At 38.3% G+C, this 18,246-nt stretch overlaps 2 protein-coding genes across 3 annotated transcripts; one reads left to right on the top strand and one right to left on the bottom strand.

Annotated features, from left to right (window-relative positions):
* Positions 1 to 1,022: 1,022 nt before the first annotated feature.
* ANKRA2 (ankyrin repeat family A member 2) lies at positions 1,023 to 6,913 on the bottom strand. 2 transcript variants are annotated; one of them, XM_088536740.1, is made up of 8 exons: positions 6,625 to 6,913; positions 5,079 to 5,237; positions 4,564 to 4,629; positions 3,235 to 3,332; positions 2,945 to 3,070; positions 2,450 to 2,516; positions 2,274 to 2,354; positions 1,023 to 1,262 (listed from the first exon to the last, which is right to left on the bottom strand). In XM_088536740.1, the coding sequence occupies exons 1-8, from the start codon at positions 6,911 to 6,913 to the stop codon at positions 1,207 to 1,209; spliced, it is 942 nt and encodes a 313-aa protein (XP_088392866.1). In that variant the 3' UTR covers positions 1,023 to 1,206. The 2 variants fall into 2 exon arrangements, with proteins under 2 accessions (XP_088392866.1, XP_088392867.1); XM_088536741.1 differs by lacking the exon at positions 2,450 to 2,516.
* Positions 6,914 to 7,870: 957 nt separating this feature from the next.
* UTP15 (UTP15 small subunit processome component) lies at positions 7,871 to 16,601 on the top strand. The gene is made up of 12 exons (XM_010223497.2): positions 7,871 to 7,960; positions 8,282 to 8,374; positions 8,485 to 8,669; positions 9,704 to 9,882; positions 10,571 to 10,696; positions 11,259 to 11,394; positions 12,484 to 12,568; positions 14,162 to 14,308; positions 14,397 to 14,498; positions 14,710 to 14,843; positions 15,369 to 15,427; positions 15,932 to 16,601. Exons 1-12 carry the CDS (start codon positions 7,871 to 7,873, stop codon positions 16,153 to 16,155), a joined length of 1,560 nt encoding a protein of 519 aa, XP_010221799.2. The 3' UTR covers positions 16,156 to 16,601.
* The last annotated feature ends 1,645 nt before the right edge of the window (positions 16,602 to 18,246 follow it).

The raw sequence follows: 18,246 nt of genomic DNA, 5'->3' as shown, positions 1-18,246 counted from the left end.
TTTGTACTGACTTCGACTGAGTGATTTGCTTTGGGTTTGGAACAATTTTCAGTGAGCAAAACTGAAGATAGGGGAGACACAGGCCTAGTAATGCAGTTAGTAATTTACTAGCTTGTTTGTCCTATATGTGTGTATTCCCCTCCTGCTGTTTCAGCTCTAGGGAAGAGAGCAAATTGAACAGGAGACTGGGATCATGTCCCATGGATGGGGTAAGAGGGAGCATTTGGGGTGCATACCTGTGAACACACAGGACCTCTAGTGGGCACAACAGCTAAACGCTTCTATAAATGCATATGGAAGGGCAGGGAAAAAGTTCTGAAAGGTCTTTTTTAAACCCTCATCTCTTTTTTTGTACACAAACATCACCTAGTTCATCAGTCACTGGAGTTGTGATGCAGTGCAGGTGTTCACGTCTTAATGTTCCCTGATTTTTCACTGTATTTCAAAGTCCTGTCCTAGCTGCTCAGACCTAAGAGCATTTACACAGGGACATCCAAAGGACCATGTTCTGGCTGAGAAAGCTGGAGGGCAGCACATTCTGCCTTCTCCTACCACACTGCTGTGTTCAGCCCGAGGAGGCCCTTTGGGAAGGAGGCACTCTGTGCTTACCCGTGATAGGGATTTCCTAATACCACCTCCCCTGTTCTAGAACCAGAATGGGAAGGCAGAAGGATGCAGAAAGACTTCCAAGAGAAATTAAACCACTAGTATGCAAGTCCTCCACTTTATTATCAACTTTTTAAAAATCAAAGACAACTGCTGACACAGTACTTTCAACTGAAGATATCAAAAGCAAATCACAGGTGATGCACGTTGGGTCTATTAACAGTAAAGACATTTACCACCTATGGTGATATACCTAAAACTAAATTTCTTCCTGTGAATCTATTATCAAGCACATGAACCTGGACTCTTGGCACAATGCTGCCTATTGCACTTGGTGTGAACATTTAAGACAATCAAAACTGCTTTTATTCACAAAGGTTCATGCATCACAACTGACACTTTTTAGTTAAAGGATGACATCACATATTTCTATAAATAGAAACAAAAGAATGGGAAGCACATTAAAAAGCTTACTAAAGTCAGTTAAATATTTAAACTGAGGTAAAGGTACAAAATCAACAACCCCTATCACTGGTTACAGGGCTAAAAAGCAGTCCACATCTTCGAGCCAAAAGCTGAAAGCCACAGAAGAGCCATATGTTATTCCTTGATATTTTGAAGTAACTTCAATAAATGAGACTCAATAACCTGTTGAACTAAAGCAAAGAAGTGATCTGGTTAATCAGTGTTCAATGTATTTTTAAGTCTTTAAGGTAACAGCATTTTCTGGCAGATGCTGGCTTGCTCTATGCAAACACTTTATAAAAACAGACAGGATTAAATTCACTGTGTTTGCTGCAGACCTACAGAAAGACTCACATAATATGCAAAGAATACACACTATTAAGGGAGATGGTTCTTTGAGGTTCTCTGATTGGAATAGGCAGAGAGCAAACCACAAGTGAATTTTTAAGGTTATAAATGGAGAGTAGACAAAAATGCTTAGTATAAACTACTACTGTTGAACTTCAAAGAGTCCTATAGTTAGATATCTACGAAGCTACCCAGCAACCCCAAAAGCACAGGGTTCTGCTTAGAGAAGCTACACACGCAATGACAGTCTTATGTTTGAATTCAGTTTGTTTCTATAACTGCAGAGATTTCACAGCTTTCAAAAAGGTAGCAGTGTGATGGAAAAAAAATGCAAAGACCCTTTGCCTCTTTCTTTTCTATTGGGAAGAACCAAGTTAGTAAGGTATCCCAGTTCACTGATCCTTGCACTATCATTGTCTGCATCCAAAATTAACCTTCCTCTGCCAGAGCTTGTCTAACAGGGGAATGAAGTTTTGCAAAATAAATCACCTCATGCCAGTCAAACAGAGCACAGGAGCGAGGGGTGAATGTCAATGGGGCTGCAGGCTGTGATCATGGCCTGCTGCAACATGCACTCCTCACATGCAGGAGCGGAGCAGCTCCGCTCGCTGTATGATGCAGCAAAGCTCATGGCAGTTGCATCGAGGTGACATCTTCCTATAAGGCACCTTGGTTTCTGAACCAGGGAGGAAAATCACCTTATCCATTCATCCTTAATACACTTAGCAGTATAAAGACTTTTAGGACAGGGATCTTCTTAAATTTGGAAAACCTCTACTGGCTCATTATAGCAGCTACATGAACAAGGAGCAATAAAGATAAAAATTGAAGAATTAAGTATTTGTAATACTCACCACTCCGATAGCCCAAGGCTACAGCCAAGTCCATGGAATTATAGCCAGCATCTGTTTCAATAGTTGGATCAGCACCGCTTTCTGTGTAAAACGAGAAAAGAATCAAACTCAGATTTCTGACAATAAGAACTGATAGCACCTCATTACTGATGGTTTAATTTGGATAGCTTGCTTACCAAGAAGAATTTTTACACATTTCACATGGTTCCCATGCACTGCGTAGAGTAGAGGTGTGCCTCCATTCTGCAAAAGCGTGGAAAAGCCTTAGACATTTAATGGTTGAGGTGTCTGCAACTGTAATTTCTTGACGTAGCGGTACGTACGTGTATCAGTAACAGAATTCATAGGCTTTATATAAATTTAAAAAACAACACAACAACAACAAAAAAAACAGGTTTTAAGTTCTGGTTCTTCAACATCTTCCATCTTTTTTTTTGGTGAATTCTTTAAGCTGTATGATCATCATCTACAAGGGTATCAATCTCATTGCTCTTTTCACCAAAAATATCACAACCAACACTCTTATTTTGAAGAACATTCTACATAAGTTTTGAAAGCCTCAGATATCTCAGAAGATTTACAGCAATTTTCAAACCGAAGCCAGGGCTGTGCCTTGTTTCCAGTTTCTGATCAAAGTACACTGATTTTGTAAATTCCAGACAGAGACTTACCCAGTCATATTCATTGACATCAACTCCACAGTCGAGCAGCATTTTCACAATATCTGTGTATCCTTTGCTGCAAGCCAGTGAGAGGGCACTTTCTCGCCCTTTCCCCAAGATTTGAGGATCTGCACCCTGAAATAACAATTGAAAAAAAACCCAGCATAGTAAAAGTGAGGTTTCCCAAGGAACTTAGCTTTAATACTTTAAATATATAGCAGTATTGACAAGCCTAGAAATGCAAAATGAGCTAAAAAGTCAACCAAGAAATTTAAAATGATTTGTTTTTTTTTCCTTACATTCTGGAGGAGAAATTCCACTACTGCTATCTGCCCATGAGCAGCAGCCCACATCAGAGGGGTAAATCCTTCTTCATCCTTATGGTTGATTACATTTTCTGTTTATAGAAGAAAATACATTTCAGCAATCCTTTTCACTGAAGCACTGTACGAGCTGGTAGAATAAATGTGTTGACATACCCATTGTCAATGGATCAATGCACAGATGTGCCGTAACAGTCATTCTCAAGTGAACTTACAAACAAAATTTTAATCCCAGTGGCGATGCAAATATCCCTATACTGGGGCGGGGGGAGGAATCCAACAAGCCATGTTAAAATTTATTTTTTAAATTCTATAAATGAAGCTCTATTTTCACTCAAGAATGTTTAAAGTTGTTTGTAATCTGAGCTATTTCTCTGGAGAGATGGTCTGCATCAGAAAGAAATACATTCTGTATTATACTGTATAAAGTACTTTTTTCAATACTGTGAAAGACACAAGATCTTTTAAATAATCAACTTGTAAAGCAATATAGGTATTATAACCCCATCCGCTTGAAAGATCAAGTTATCAGTAGGATGTTTTGTGGAAACAGGTAAGATCTACTTCTAGAAGAGTGGGAGGTAAGTGAAAACAAGTGACCGACTGAAGGGTTGATTTGAACCCATCTTTTATAGCTAAACGTAAACAGACAAACAAAACACCATGCCACTTCATGTATTTTGTATATAAATAATTAACAAGCTGTATATCCTCAATTGCTCATTACTACTTTCCATAAACATTGCAATAGATATTTACTGAAAGCAAGGCTGATTACTTATAGTTCAATCAGAATATCTTATTTTATCTGTTCATTAATTAGAGTTAAGACAGAATGAGTAGCATTGCTGCACTGCCAATGTGATCCATGTCTTGAATTACCACCATATAGCTCTATGATAACTGATTGAATACAACTGGAAAGCTACCATTAACAGGAATGTGTTTAAAATTATAAGCTAAACTGGGAGGAGGTGTAAAATTCCCCTGACATAACTGACAAATTATCCTCTCTTAGTTCTCATATTTTACCCCTAATACCTGGGGAGTAGAGGGAAGGGATTGACCCACAACTCCCACTAATGATAATGTTTCATTAAAAACAAACAAACAAAGGCAGCAAAGACACATAAAACAACAATCCACATTTGCAAAGAAGAGACACCTCAAATATCCTTCAATTTGTAGTACATCTGAAAATTTTCTACACAGGTTTGGGGGACAAGTTCAAGCATAATAGGGTATAAATTCCTCAAAGGAAAACAAAACATACAAAAAAATGTACTTAACCTCTCCTAGTCTTACCTTGTTCAATACGTGTAGCCAGGTGCAGCATTTCCCCCTGAGCAGCTAGCTGGTGAACTGATAAAGCTGCAAAAAAGGAAGCAAAAACATGTAGTATGCACACAATTTTTCATTCTGCTCCATTTGGAATTAGACCTAACATGTCCATTGGCTTGTGCAGTACAGAATTTAAGATTTGAGAGCAGATTTCACCTTATTTCACCTTACTTTAAGACAGTAATTGGAATTAACCACTTTAAGAATTAAAGTTTCTTTATCAAGCATGCAAAAATAAAGCTTTAGAAGAACTAGAAAAAAAAAATCAGGTTTTCAAATAAAGAATTGGATCCCCTTTGGAAAACATGCTTCCGTCATGAATTCAGTATGGCAGGCAGATAATCATTTTAAGGTTTGAACCACATGAAATTAGACAAGATTATCTCAGTATTTTCTTCCTACATTATAGTTCATTAAAAAGACCAAAGAAAAATGGAAAAAAAATCACGCAAGTAGCTAACTTGCAGAAAGATACTTACAATTTACAAGCAGAGGTGTTGTAGAGACTTCATTTCCCCTATGTTTGTTAGTTAGAGTAGTTGACTGTTTTATCGGAGAGAAATGCTTAGTTGTTGATGGAGTGTAAACATGTCTTACTTGGATGCCGGGGGAAGGAGAAGTATGGATGTTGCATTCAGCTACATTGATCAGAAAAAATAAATATGGTTTTAGTGCTATTAAAAGCATTAAAAAAAATGCACAGGATCCAAGTCAAATTAGAAAGCTCCAGTGTCACCAGATCTTTAAAGCCTGCATTAAGTAACCTTTGTAGGCTAAAGTAGTTACCTTTGTGGGTTCATCAGGTAGGACAGCAATACAGGGCATGCATTATCTTTATGAACACTTTCCATCTTAATGAACATAATGCAATTATGATCACATAACTGCTCAACTCATCCTTTTGCCTCCGGTCTAACTATTACACAGCATGATTGGACCCAACCTTCACAAAATTCCTCCATTAGGACTTTTCCCACTCCTGCTTGACAAACCTGTGACTGTATTATGAATGTCTTCTGAATATTTATCCAATAGGAATAAAGATTTTCCATACTACCTTGTAGAAAATGCAACAGCAAGATACTAATTAGAACTCAGAAAGTCACTCAGTGTTTCTGTGGGGGTTTTTTTTTTGTACTTTTTTAGTTATCAGTAACAGTATTTTATTACAGACTTTATGCATTGTTTTGACTCCTAATTCACAGAATAGTTTTTGGTTCTGAGAAGTAGCTGAGAAGCCAACAGTTTTTAAGAGATGAACAATTAAATACTAGAAACACAGTGAAAACTGAAACTCCATTACTGGCCAAGTTCATTTTATGCTACTGTGCACTAGTAATTAATGATTTGAAGTTAATTAACATGTGCACCAAATTCATGCTATAAAGAACTTCATGATTACAAAGCCAAGTGCAACTTTGGGAAGGGAACTGATTAAAAGAACTAAAAATGACCCTGGACAATAGCATGAAAACGCTAGTAATTAGATGCACAAGATGCGCTACTAACAGCCTGAAATATTAAAGCAACCCTGATCAACGCTATTGGTCAAAAGAAACAGATTTAAGTCATAATTCTTCTCTTTGTAGATAAGCCCAGCCATGATAAAACCCTGATAACTCTGATGTGGCTGCAGAGCAGCGAGTGGAGACTGGCTGCAGGGAAGAGCTTGCAGTACTGTAGCAATATTCACTTTCAAAGAGCGTGAAACCAAATCAGCAATCACTTCAATGACTGCAGGCTTTGTGCAGCCATATCGATAAAACAAGATCAACTGTATAAACTGTATTACCATGGACTAGTGAAAGGCTAAAGCACAACCCACAAAGCTACTGAAGTTAAGATATAACCCACAAAATTAATAGCCCATTATTGACTACATATAATAAGAATTCTAAGGGAACAAATTACAGGTAAAAAAAAATCAGATTAACACACACATAACAAAAGGGTTTTTTTTTTTAACGTCTCAGGACAACAGGATGGGACAACCCATACACAACAATTTGTACCATGAAGTTCAACCTTTAAATAAGACAGATGCCACTTCAAGGTCAGAGTTAACTTGGTCTTGAATGTTTTTACTGTCCTCTTCGTTCAAAGATTTCACAAACCGTGAGCAGACATTCATGTCAAATCTATTGGGCAGAATGAACTTCATTCCCATGGCGACGCTCTGCGCCGGCCCTTCGTCCGCGCCGGGCTCCAGCTGATGCTCCACCTTGATGTCGGCCATGGCTGGGAGGCCGTAGCCGCCGGCGCACTCCTCCACCATCAGCTGACCTCCAGCGTCAGCGTTCCCTGCGGACGCCATGGCTTCCATCGTGCAGCACGTCTACGTAAAACGGCTCTTCATGTCTTCTGGCCACCAGCAATCCCAGCCAGCCAAGCCGTCTCCAGTGCGTTAAAGTAATCTGTAATTAAACACAAATATTCTTCACTTAGGGTATTATATAATAACATTACACAATGCATAAGAACACATCAAATTTCCTTCATTTATGCTTATGGCATTTTAGGTAGCCCAAAACACAATGAAATAACTATGTAACTACTGACACAACCCATCAGCCAAATCTTCTGATTATTCCCCCCTCCTTTTTATTTTTCCCTCTCCTTCCCACGGGTCTGTTCAAGCCAATCTCCATAATGAAGCAAACTGGAGTTTCATTTAACTGTCTATCAGTCTGGTTTTAACAAAACTATACCTGTATGTACATACATACATACACATGTACACACACGTACATACACGCATATATTTATGCCAAATACTGAACAAGACATAAGACCTCAGCGCCCGGGAAACACCTGCCTCGGCGCGAGAGCCAGAGCTAGACTCCGCATCCCTCCATGACCCTAGTGCTGCCCAGGCAGGTGAGCCCGAGGGCCAGGCCTTGCCCTACCACAGGGGCGGGAGGACGACGCCCGCCCCAGGCCGCGATAACGGTGGCGGCCGGAGCGCGGCGGCGGCTCCCACAATGCGTGCGGCTGGCAGCCGCTTCCGGCGCGCCGCGGCCGCCATTGGGCAGCGGTGGCGCGCGGGGATGACGCGGCTCTCGCGAGCGCGCCGGCGTCCGTCTCGCGCGCGGGGCATGGCGGCGGCCGGGGCGCGCGGCGTGGCCATCGCGACCGTTGCCGCTCCCGCTCCCTGAGGCGGCACCGGCCTCCCCTGAGCACCCGGCTCAGCTCAGCTCAGCTCGGCTCGGCCGGCGCAGGCGCAGGCGGGCCCGTTCCGTGAGCGCGCGGCGGGGTCGGCAGAGGCGGCGCCATGGCGAGCTACAAGCCGGTGGCGGTCCTGGCGCACCCGCGGCTCGGCGAGAAGGTCACGCAGGACACACTCTACTGGCGCGGCTATAAGGTGCGAGGAGCGGCGCCGTCGGGCGGCTCTGCCGTCCCGGGGGGTGCCCCGGGCGCCGCCGGCCGGGCCGGGCCGGGGAGCAGTAACTTGTGGTTAGTTGATCGTTCATAGCGCATGAAAAAGAGACACTAAACGTGCTTCTGTAGGCTGCAAAACAGTAAAAAGTTAGCAAGAAAGAAACTCCATAGGATTGTATTTTAAGAGTAAATAGGTTCCGGCCTGAATTTGAAGTACTATGTAGGAAGAATAATAGATTTAGTTTTACTGCTTTCATTTTTGGTAGTGCTTTTGTATATTTGATAACTATTGCAATTTTTTTAGACACCAGTTCAGATAAAGGAGTTTGGTGCGATAAACAAGATTGATTTCTCTCCAGTTTCTCCATATAACTACGCTGTCACAGCCTCCTCACGGGTAAGTGTTTTTCTAGGAAGGTTTTTGCCTTCTTAGGTTCTATAAATGGTCTTATTTTGTTTGCCAGCTGGCGTTGTGTAACTAAACTTAATGCCTTCTTGTTTTGCTAGATCCACATTTACGGTCGTTACTCTCAGGAACCGATCAAAACTTTTTCTCGCTTCAAAGATGCTGCCTACTGTGCCACATACAGAGATGATGGCAAGCTGCTTATTGCTGGCAGTGAAGAAGGAAGCATCCGACTGTTTGATATCAGTGGAAGAGCACCGCTGAGGCAGTTTGATGGTCATACTAAGTAAGATGATATTGTTTTCTACCTTGTGTGTATATGCTTCCTCATGTGCTTTTATATGTCTATATTGCTGAAAATCTTTAAAATTTAATCTGTGTTATATCTAGCTGTCTCACATTTTTGTTGAAAATTAGGTTGTTAACATCAGAATATATTCGGTATATATTTTTCTAATTCAAAAAAAATTAAGTAGATGGAAGAATGAATACACTTTCTAATTCAAGCAGGTGTACTTAATATTTGTGTGTTTATAATTTTGTAGTTGCAATATATAGGGATATGATTTCTGTTTGATGCTCGGAGAAACTGAGCTCTAAAAATGAGTTTAAAATGGTGGAAAAAAATGCCAGGTAGAGCAAAAATCACTTTAAAAAAGGGGGCTGGGTGGGACAGGGAATGGGTGGGAGGGTTCATATGTTTCAGTGAGAAAAAGTGTTTGAAATTAGTTTTGCAGAGAACACACCCTAGGAATATTAAGATTGCATAGATTGCTGTGTTGTGGAAAACTATGTGTTTTATTTGTCAACAGCAAAACCCCCTTAATGCTCAAAAGGTGCACAGGCAGAACTCTGAAAGTGTGTGATGTAGCATTATCTTATGTCTTGACCACTGGTTTAACTATAAATAAATTTTAGAGTATACATGTTTTCTGTCAAAGTTAATCTTTGTTGGGATGTTGCAGTGGTAATGTAGATTTGAATAGTGATTTTTGAAGGGCAGGACGAGTTTCTAAATCAGTGTTAAAATGTAATACTTACAAATTTAGAGGAAAATACCTCAGTAAGAAATAAATAACTTATACTTTTCAAAAAGGCATCGAGTAGCCTTGTAAAATCCTTAAAGCAGATCTTGTTGGTGCTTAGATCAGTATCTGTCAGCATGAGCTTTTTTTCTGTCTGAAAACACAAAATCTAAAGTATTTTTAACTTCTAAAACAGATGGAATATTTTCCTTTAATAAATTCTACAGTCAAAAATAAATGCTCTGGAAACAAGTATGTATTTTAACTTTTGGATATTGTGGATTCTGTTTTCTAGAGCTGTTCATGTAGTGGGCTTCCTGTCTGATAAATACAGAATATTTTCTGGTGGTGATGATTATTCATCAAATTTGTGGGATATTCCAAGTGCTGCAGAAATTGTGTCATACAATGAACATTTGGATTATGTACGATGTGGTTGTGCCAGTAAATTGAATGCAGATGTCTTTGTAACAGGTTAGTGTTTTTTAAATGTGTCTTTGGATCCAACAGAAAAAAAATGCAGAAAGGTGGTTTCTGTTTGATAATTTATTTTAAATTTTGTGCATGGGTTAAATCTGATACTCGTGAGGAGACTGGAGCAACCTTGCTTTTAACATGCACTTTCATTGTGCTTTAGCCTGTTAAGGCTACTTGCCTTTGAAAGCTTAAGAAAGTTCTGTGAGTAGATCTTTTAGCTGGCATTGACAGAAATGTTTTGTCACATTTTGGAAGAAGGAATCATATTAAACTGTACTCTGTGCGCCAAGTTTGTGATCTCAAAACTGAGTCATGAGGTGCTGTGAGGTATTGTTTGAAAGCAGTTGCTTTTGGTTTTCTTACCAATTGCTATGAAAAGTCTAGTACGCTCTATTCTTTATTTTTAGATGCAGAAGATCCAGGTTTTATCAGATTTTCTGATTTCTGTTACTTTTACCCTGGAGTAATCTAAGGAAAATTAAGTTTGAAGCCTTTCATGTTGATAGGCCTGGAAATGAAAACTATATACTTTGTGAAGACTGTAAATTAGCTCAGGCAAAACATTAGGTTTTACGTGTATAGTTTAAAATTGTTTCTATTTGTCAAGAGCTCTTTTAGCTGGTAGCATGTGCCCATTTCAGGTTTTGAAATAATTTCACTTTTACAATTTTGGTGTTGATTACAGGTTCATACGACCACACTGTGAAAGTATTCGATGCGCGAATAAAAAAAAGCGTCATGACGATAGAACACGGGCAGCCCGTGGAGAGTGTGCTTCTCTTCCCCTCTGGGGGCCTTCTAGTGTCTGCAGGTATCTAGATAGGACCCTCATTTGAGAAACATTTCAGCTACTTAGTTTCTGTGTGAAGTTTTTATTTGGTAATGAAAGGGTGACTTACTGGGTGGATTTCTTCAAGGCCTTCTTGGGAATCTGTAGATGCAGAGGGCAAAAGTAGAGGGTTTTTTTTCTCCAATTTGTTCATTCTCGTAGTGGATCAAAAATGGACTTTTTAAATGTCTAAATAAAAATTTTAAGAGTACATAGACAGGGCTATATCTTTCTCTTAATGATGATATTTAGCAAGGCTTTTTAGTCTCTTCATTTTATTGCATCAGAAATCCTGTGACTCAGTACAGAGGCTCAATTTTTTTTGTAAGAAGAATATTGAGACATTCAGCAGTGCCTGCAGCTCCCTGAAAAAGGGAGCAGACTTGTCATCTGCCTTATCCTTTGTTTATAATGGGTGATGAGTAGGTACAGAAAGCTCCATGTTGAAAGAGGGAGGCAGGGTATGCTCTCACTCTGAAAACATCTTCAGAAAAGCAGAATTTTGTATGCATCAAAAACTGTTCTGTGTGCTTCTTTCTCATAGGAGGTCGATATGTCAAAGTTTGGGATATACTAAAAGGTGGACAATTACTAGTTTCACTTAAAAATCACCATAAAACTGTTACTTGTTTATGCTTGAACAGTTCTGGACAAAGGTTGCTGTCAGGATCTCTGGACAGGTTAGTAAATTTTATGACCTCAAAGTGACTTAAATTCCTCAGGGTTTCTTTTGTTGTCCTTAAAGATAAAATTTGAGGATGAAAATGTACAGGTGATTTGAGCTGAGCTGTTTTTAACAGGTAGGGATATAATTTATCTGGAAACATGTCTTGGGCCTGGGTCCATGTTGCAACATACACATACCTTTTCCCCTTATTAGCCTGAATATCAGTGGGGATTGCAGGTTTGTGGCACTTAGTCAGTATTTGTTTTCCTGCATCTACAAATAGACCCTTGCAGTCTCAGTAAAGTGAAAGACCTTATTTTTATATATCTGCTTAGTTGCTCCCTGTCACCCAAACTGACTCTAGTGGAAGGGATGTATCCAAGGTGCACAATTCAAAAATGGCCTTGTTACAGGATATTCCTCAGCTCCTCCACTCACCCCCTTTTGCTGACTACAGTTACTCAGCTTGTTTCCAGGACATAAGAAATACCTGAAATGACTGGTTTATTCTCTGCGTTCCTTCCTCCAGTACTTTCTAGGCTTGCTCAAACATTATGTTCAGAAAGTGTAAGCTGAGGATCACTAGCTTTGTACCTATTTATCATTCAATGCTTGTAATGCTAATAAGTTCATACTTTTTGTAAAGTGCTGTTTTATTTTTCTGTTTATTTCTCACCTTCAGCCAAATCATTAAAGAGCAACAGAAGGCAAGAATATTTTTGATTCCAGAAGTTGTAGCTAGTTCTTCCATTTAAAAAAAAAAAAAAAAAAAAAAGAAATCCCTCTAATCCTCCCCACACTGCCCAAATGTTTCCTAATAAATTTTGCTAAATTCAGATGGTCACTACATCATCATCCTTTTTTTTCTTATCCTTCCCCATTGGGAAGTGAGGGTATTCCTTTCTTTCCTTTGTGCTTTACTAGAATCTTTCTGTTGTCACAGAGACAGTAGTGAGTAGTAAGTTTAGTCATAGTCTGAAAAAAATGTTTAGCAGTTCAGTTTCATTAAATTGATCTAACAAAACTTTAGAAGGATGAAATTCTTCTAAATTGTCTTCAGTAAGGTATTCCTAACATTTTTAATAATGACTTTTCTGTACAGGCATGTGAAGATTTATAGTACAACTTCCTACAAAGTAGTTCACAGTTTTAACTATGCAACATCAATCCTCAGTCTTGCATTGTCGGTAAGTTCATTTGAAACCTCCCTAGGCAAGCTAATGATTGGTAACTTTTAAGTAACTTCAGTGATTCTTTTTGTTTTTCTTGTTTCAGAGGCAAATAGATAATTAGATGCTTCAGAAGAATGCATACAAAATAGGATCACTGAATGTATTTCTCCTTAGTAAATATATAGTAAATATTAATAAGGCACCAGTTATTACCTTGTTAGATCAATAAAAAGTTGTGTGTGTGTGTGTGTATTGATCACTATATTTATCTTGAGGAAAGTAGGGAGCTGACAAGGGAATAGCTATACCTTTGGACTTTAAGAAGGTTGTACTGGTCTTTTGCTTTTTAGGAACCTTATGAGTTTCCTTTTACAGCAGTTATAAAGAGATCAAGTAATTCATTTGTGATTGAAAAATCTGGAATGGGATGAAGCTTTTTTAGAAGCAGTTAGTGTTAGGTTGGTCTGAGGAAGAAAAGAGTACATAGGGAATCATCAGAGACAAACTTGTCTGCCAAGCAGGTGTCTCATTGCCTCGGAAACAGAAAGCAGGCACTCATTCCTCCAAGCCATTTGAGTTCCGGTGGATAAATGACCTTCTGGAAGGAAACTTGGAGGCCAGCCCCACTTCTTGTAAACACTGCTGTTGTGCTGTAGTTGCCCTCCTGTCTAGCCTCAGAAATGGAGAGCCAGGGATGGCAGCCCTCTTACACTACTATTGTCCTTGTCCTTAATGGAACCCTGGGGAAAGCAGGAGTTCTTTCTGAAGAGTTCTGCCTACTTTAGTTGTACCTCAAATCAAACTAATCTTGCATTCTATTATTGTTATTATATTCTGAGTCTGCTGCTGTCATCTGAGAATAGTATCCTCCTAGAATTTAGGAGGGCAAAACTGATTTATTCAGTGACATAATGAACTCTGTTTTATTTTTTCTGTAGTTACCTCTAATGGTTTATTTGCTTTTTCTTAACAGCTGTTGAGCATGAAGCTGATGATTTTTGTATAATTATCTACTAGTTGTAATAGGTCAGAAAATACTATTTTATACATGAAATTACTATTTTACCCCTGTGGATCACTTATTTATTAATGCTAAAGATTATAACGATATTAGCTTGCTATACAGATAGAACCTATACCAGTGGGTGATGTTTTGAACAATTTTCAGTTTGTTCTCAAAATTGCTATAAAAATGCTAGCTTTCTTATAAATGATGTTCGTATTTGCTGTATAGCATATAATAGCTGAAGGGAACTGAACACCGTTTAAAGAACTGTCATAAACTCTAGACATTTGCAACCTGAAACAGAATGATGATATTTGAACCTTAACATTAGAGATCTATTAGATCAGGTTGCTTAGGACCACATCTTTGAGGTTGGCTGTACTTTGAACAGGAAATTAGATGTAGGAACTCCAGAAGTGTGTTCTGACTTATATGGTTCTGTGATCCTGTGATTGGAGCTTTATTATGAAGCGAAAAATAATTGAAAAATAAAGCTTCATGGTATAGCATGTGTCAAATAACGACATTAGGTAACTAACTGTAATTTTAAAAAATTACTTATTTTCTATTTATTTATTTATTTATTTATTGCTCCATTTTAGCCTGAAGATGAAACCATTGTTGTAGGTATGACCAATGGGGTACTAAATGTTAAACACAGAAAACCTGAAGAAAGTAAAGCGAAGCCTCAAAATAAAAGGCCAGCATATAGAACTTATATAAAAGGAAGAAATTACATGCCAAAACAGGTATGGCAGGTTGAGAAAATGTATCCTGAAGCTCTTCTCAAGACTGGGTGTGCGTCTGCCTTGCTCTGAACTTCTCTCTTAATTCTAGGAGGATTTCTATGTCAGTAAACCCAGAAAATGTGTTTTGAGGAAGTATGACAAGCTGCTGAAGAGCTTTCAATCATCCAAGGCCCTCGATGCGGTACTAGAGGTAAGGTGCTGTTGTGTTTCTAACTGAAATTGAGTTCTGTCATCTTAAATGGAATTTTACTACCTCAGACAAACTTTATTCTAATGCAGAACTATAAAGGAATCAAACCTATTTGAGTTCCTTGTGCATTATTATGTATTTGCAAACTTGTATCAGTTCTGTTTTGTATGAAGATGGTGGTTGATACTAAACTTTTCTTTAATATGTCCAGCCCCAAATTAGGCTGTGTACTCCTGAAGTTACAGTTGCAGTCATGCAGGAACTAAATCGCAGAGGGACACTAAGGAGTGCACTTGCAGGCCGAGATGAGAAGCAAATTAGTCTCCTCCTTACCTTTGTGACAAGGTATTTTTTTTTTCCTAAAATATTTCTCTAAGTAGTTATTTTGGTTGTATTTCTTGTTAGTTTTTGCCGTGTAGCCTTAAGAGGTCATGGGTTGAAACACTTGGTGCTCTTGAAATCCCTGTGCCTTTTGCTTTTGGATACCAGCGTATCCGAAATAACTTATATGTTAGCACAAAGCACATTCGCTGATAATGAGAGCCACAAAAAATGTTCATCTTGTCATTTTGCTTTATATTTTACATTTATTACTGCAGTTTTCTTTATTTTGATGAAAGTCATTCCTGCATGTGCAGATACTTTTGCTTGTCCTCCAAACCTTGTTGCCCTCTCAACAGAAGGAGGGCAAATACTGCATGTAAATTTTAGACTTGCAGCACTGAGTCTCCTGCTTTGTGAGGCTTCTTTAACAAAACAAAACAAAAAAAATCTCTGTTTGTGTATGAGAAAGCTCCTTGCAGCTAGTTAGTGGAAGGAGGAGGGCAGTTGGCAAAAATAGTAAAACTAGGATGTGTTCTTGTTTCGCAGACGTGTGATTGAACCCAGATTTACTCCTATACTCGTAACTGTTGCAGATATGATCACTGGTAAGTACAATAAAAAGAAGGCTCTCAAAGCTGTAAGGCTTAGCTTGGAAATACAGTGCATGACTACTATCTTTTTAAGAAATCACACTTGTGTGGATTATAAGTACGAATTTATCCAGATCATTCTTTCACTGCTTACTCTGAGCACACTCGATATCTGAGTCTGACTTGTGATGACTGCAGAAAGCTTTTCATCAATACTAAACATATCTGATGCTTTGTATTATTGTACTTATGTGGTACAAGTGACTAGAGCTTCTCCATGGACATGGTAAGAAGATTATTTGACTATTTTATATTACTCTATTTTCTGTTTCTATTGGTTTAGCATTGTTACTGTGAGAATATACCAGTGATTAACACTTTTTAGAACACCATTAAAGTTGTCTTGTTTATCGACTGCATGTGACTATTGCCAGACTCCTTAAATGTATATCTAACTAACCAGTATAATATTCATGTCTTTATGGATATCTGGACTATTAAGTGCCTGTTTCTTTGCAGACATTTATCAGCCTGTGGTTGGCCAGTCAGCACTTGTTGATAAACAGTTCTTGAGACTCCAGGAAGCCATAGGAAAAGAGATTGACTATCAAGAGGAACTACTAGAAGTTTTGGGAATGATGGATGCGCTATTTGCTACTTTGACAAAGAAAAAGGCTTCTTCCCTAGAAGAGAACAAAAGTAATGGTCTTACAAAGACTCTAGAACAAGATATGAGTCACTGACTGACAACGATCACAACTAATTGTCACAAAATCTTTATGGATCTGAAATACATGACCTCATCTCCCAGTAACTTTTTATAATAGTGGCTTTCAAAATACCCCCTTTCTGCAGAAGTTCTCTTGCAAAGTGTGTTTTTGAATAGGCTGAATTATTGAAGACAGAGAAAAAAGGGGACTCTTTCAAGATTTTTCCATGTAATATTTTTTAAATAACTGAATTTTAAAGTTTTATTCCAAAGGTATTTAACTTTTAAAGTGTTTTGTGCATCCAGTACTAAGTCATTATTTGATTTAGAGAAACAGTCAAAAAGTTTCACTTTTTATTCATGAGGAAATAATTGAGGCTTGTCTGATTTTATTGTCATGGGCCTTTATGTAGGAACTGGTTAATATCCAAACTCAGGTACTTGGACACAGGAATAAAACCAAGTGCAAGTTTGATGTAACTTGACTGCATTGTGTTTTCTCCATGCTTAGTCTCCATTTCACTATCACGAGTTTATAGCAAACAACAAGATGATGCAAGATGATGAGTGCACGTGGATTTTTTTAATTTTATTTTTAGTGCTACAGAAGAAATATGTCCATGTTTATTGAAAAACTTACCAGTTTTATTTTTTTAAAAGATGCACATATCTTGATATGGACTTAGTTCTCTACGAAGTAGGTAATTATTTGAGGGAAATGAATTCAAATTCACTTAGTGAATAAACAAAATCCTCATCAGTTAGGAAATCATCAGTTAAGTAGAATTACTTTTTTATGGAGTCCTATCACTTTTGTTATATGGTAGATGTAATACAAGCCTGCCTTGTTTGCAGTATGTATTTGAATGCTGGGATGATTATGTACTAAATGTCAAGCGACACTGGAGTAAGATAGTCTACTTTGGAAAGGTAGGTTAGGTGGTCCGGGGTGTACCTGTGTGTGAAAACAGTAAGGTTAAAATTTGTTCTTAACCTGCTTCTGTGCTTTGTATTTCCCTAGGGCTGAAATATGGTTGACATAAAATATGATCTTCCTGCAAAAGGAACTTGCTTAGGTGTGGCAGTGAAAGATCGTAGAAATAACCTGAACAATTCCTGCAAGATCTGCATAAAATCTTAGCCATCTCTGACTAAAGGCTGTGGAGCAGTATCTGGTCAGCTCTTAAATTTATTAGTGATCTATAAATTCCTGATTACTGGGTTTTGTGGGCTATATTTTGATGTCTTAGAGGGTTTGTACATGACAGTAAGGAGCATATTCATAAAAAATTACCTCAGTATTTGTTTGATTATTCTGAATGCATTTCTGTTAATATACTTGAACTCTCTGATGTCTTTTAGCAAATCAGTATGTTACTTCTAAGTATGTAACTTAATCAGGCAAAGTATCTTAGAACTGACTTCAAAATGAAGCTTCAGGGATAGATCGTGCTGCCTTGCTGGATTCCTTGTATTTCACTACCTTTCAGTACTTTTTGCTACTGAAGGGGATATTTATGTTGGTAGCCTGGTGTTCCACTGCCTGACGACTGTTCTTCTTGACATCAAGTGTATGAATATCACTAGTAAAAATTCAGGCTATCTTTAGAAAGTCACACAGTATATATCCATTGTAGTGCCTTGGAATTTGATGTGTTATCAGTAGAACCAGAGAATGAAATTAAGATTAAAATAACAATTAGCTTATGATCTTAGACTGGCTTAATTGATTACAAGATTTTCATTCATGTTGTTATGCACACTGAGTTTGCCAAGGTAGAACTGGCAGCAGATGTGATTTTTATCATACAAATGCAAATTTGATGTAAAAGGTGGAAAACTAGAAGCTATTTAAGACCTCAGTTTCTGAGAAGACTGTTGAACCTGTATTCTGGAGATTCTTATCTAGAATATCTGATTTTCTGGTATTTGAGTTGAAGAAGTCAGGTATATCGTGAGTTCTACTGGTTCAGTGTCTCTGAGTTGAGTACTTGTATTTGTTCAAGTGACACCTAATCTGTTTGTCAGACTTGTCTGTCTTTTCTGTTGTGTTCCTGCTCTTGTCTCTTATGAAAATTATTTTTGATCCTCCCCCTTCCCCTTGTTTACTAAGATTTATTTTTAT

This window comes from Tinamus guttatus, unplaced genomic scaffold (assembly GCF_059628265.1).
Source record: "Tinamus guttatus ecotype Peru unplaced genomic scaffold, ASM5962826v1 Tinamus_guttatus_pri_ptg000705l, whole genome shotgun sequence".
NCBI lineage: Eukaryota > Metazoa > Chordata > Aves > Tinamiformes > Tinamidae > Tinamus > Tinamus guttatus.
Note: the sequence above shows the minus strand (reverse complement) of the source record. Positions and strands in the feature narration are given on the sequence as shown.

Bases quoted from the DNA above. Each gene is read 5' to 3' on its own strand.
- UTP15 (XM_010223497.2), top strand. From the start codon at position 7,871: ATGGCGAGCTACAAGCCGGTGGCGGTCCTGGCGCACCCGCGGCTCGGC. The intron at 7,961-8,281 runs GTGCGAGGAGCG...CAATTTTTTTAG, and splicing joins TCTACTGGCGCGGCTATAAG to ACACCAGTTCAGATAAAGGA. The intron at 14,844-15,368 runs GTATTTTTTTTT...CTTGTTTCGCAG, and splicing joins CTCCTTACCTTTGTGACAAG to ACGTGTGATTGAACCCAGAT.
- ANKRA2 (XM_088536740.1), bottom strand. From the start codon at position 6,913: ATGGCGTCCGCAGGGAACGCTGACGCTGGAGGTCAGCTGATGGTGGAG. The intron at 2,517-2,944 runs GTAAGTCTCTGT...ACGCTTTTGCAG, and splicing joins ATGTCAATGAATATGACTGG to AATGGAGGCACACCTCTACT. The intron at 1,263-2,273 runs GTGAGTATTACA...TCTTTGCTTTAG, and splicing joins AGCCTTGGGCTATCGGAGTG to TTCAACAGGTTATTGAGTCT.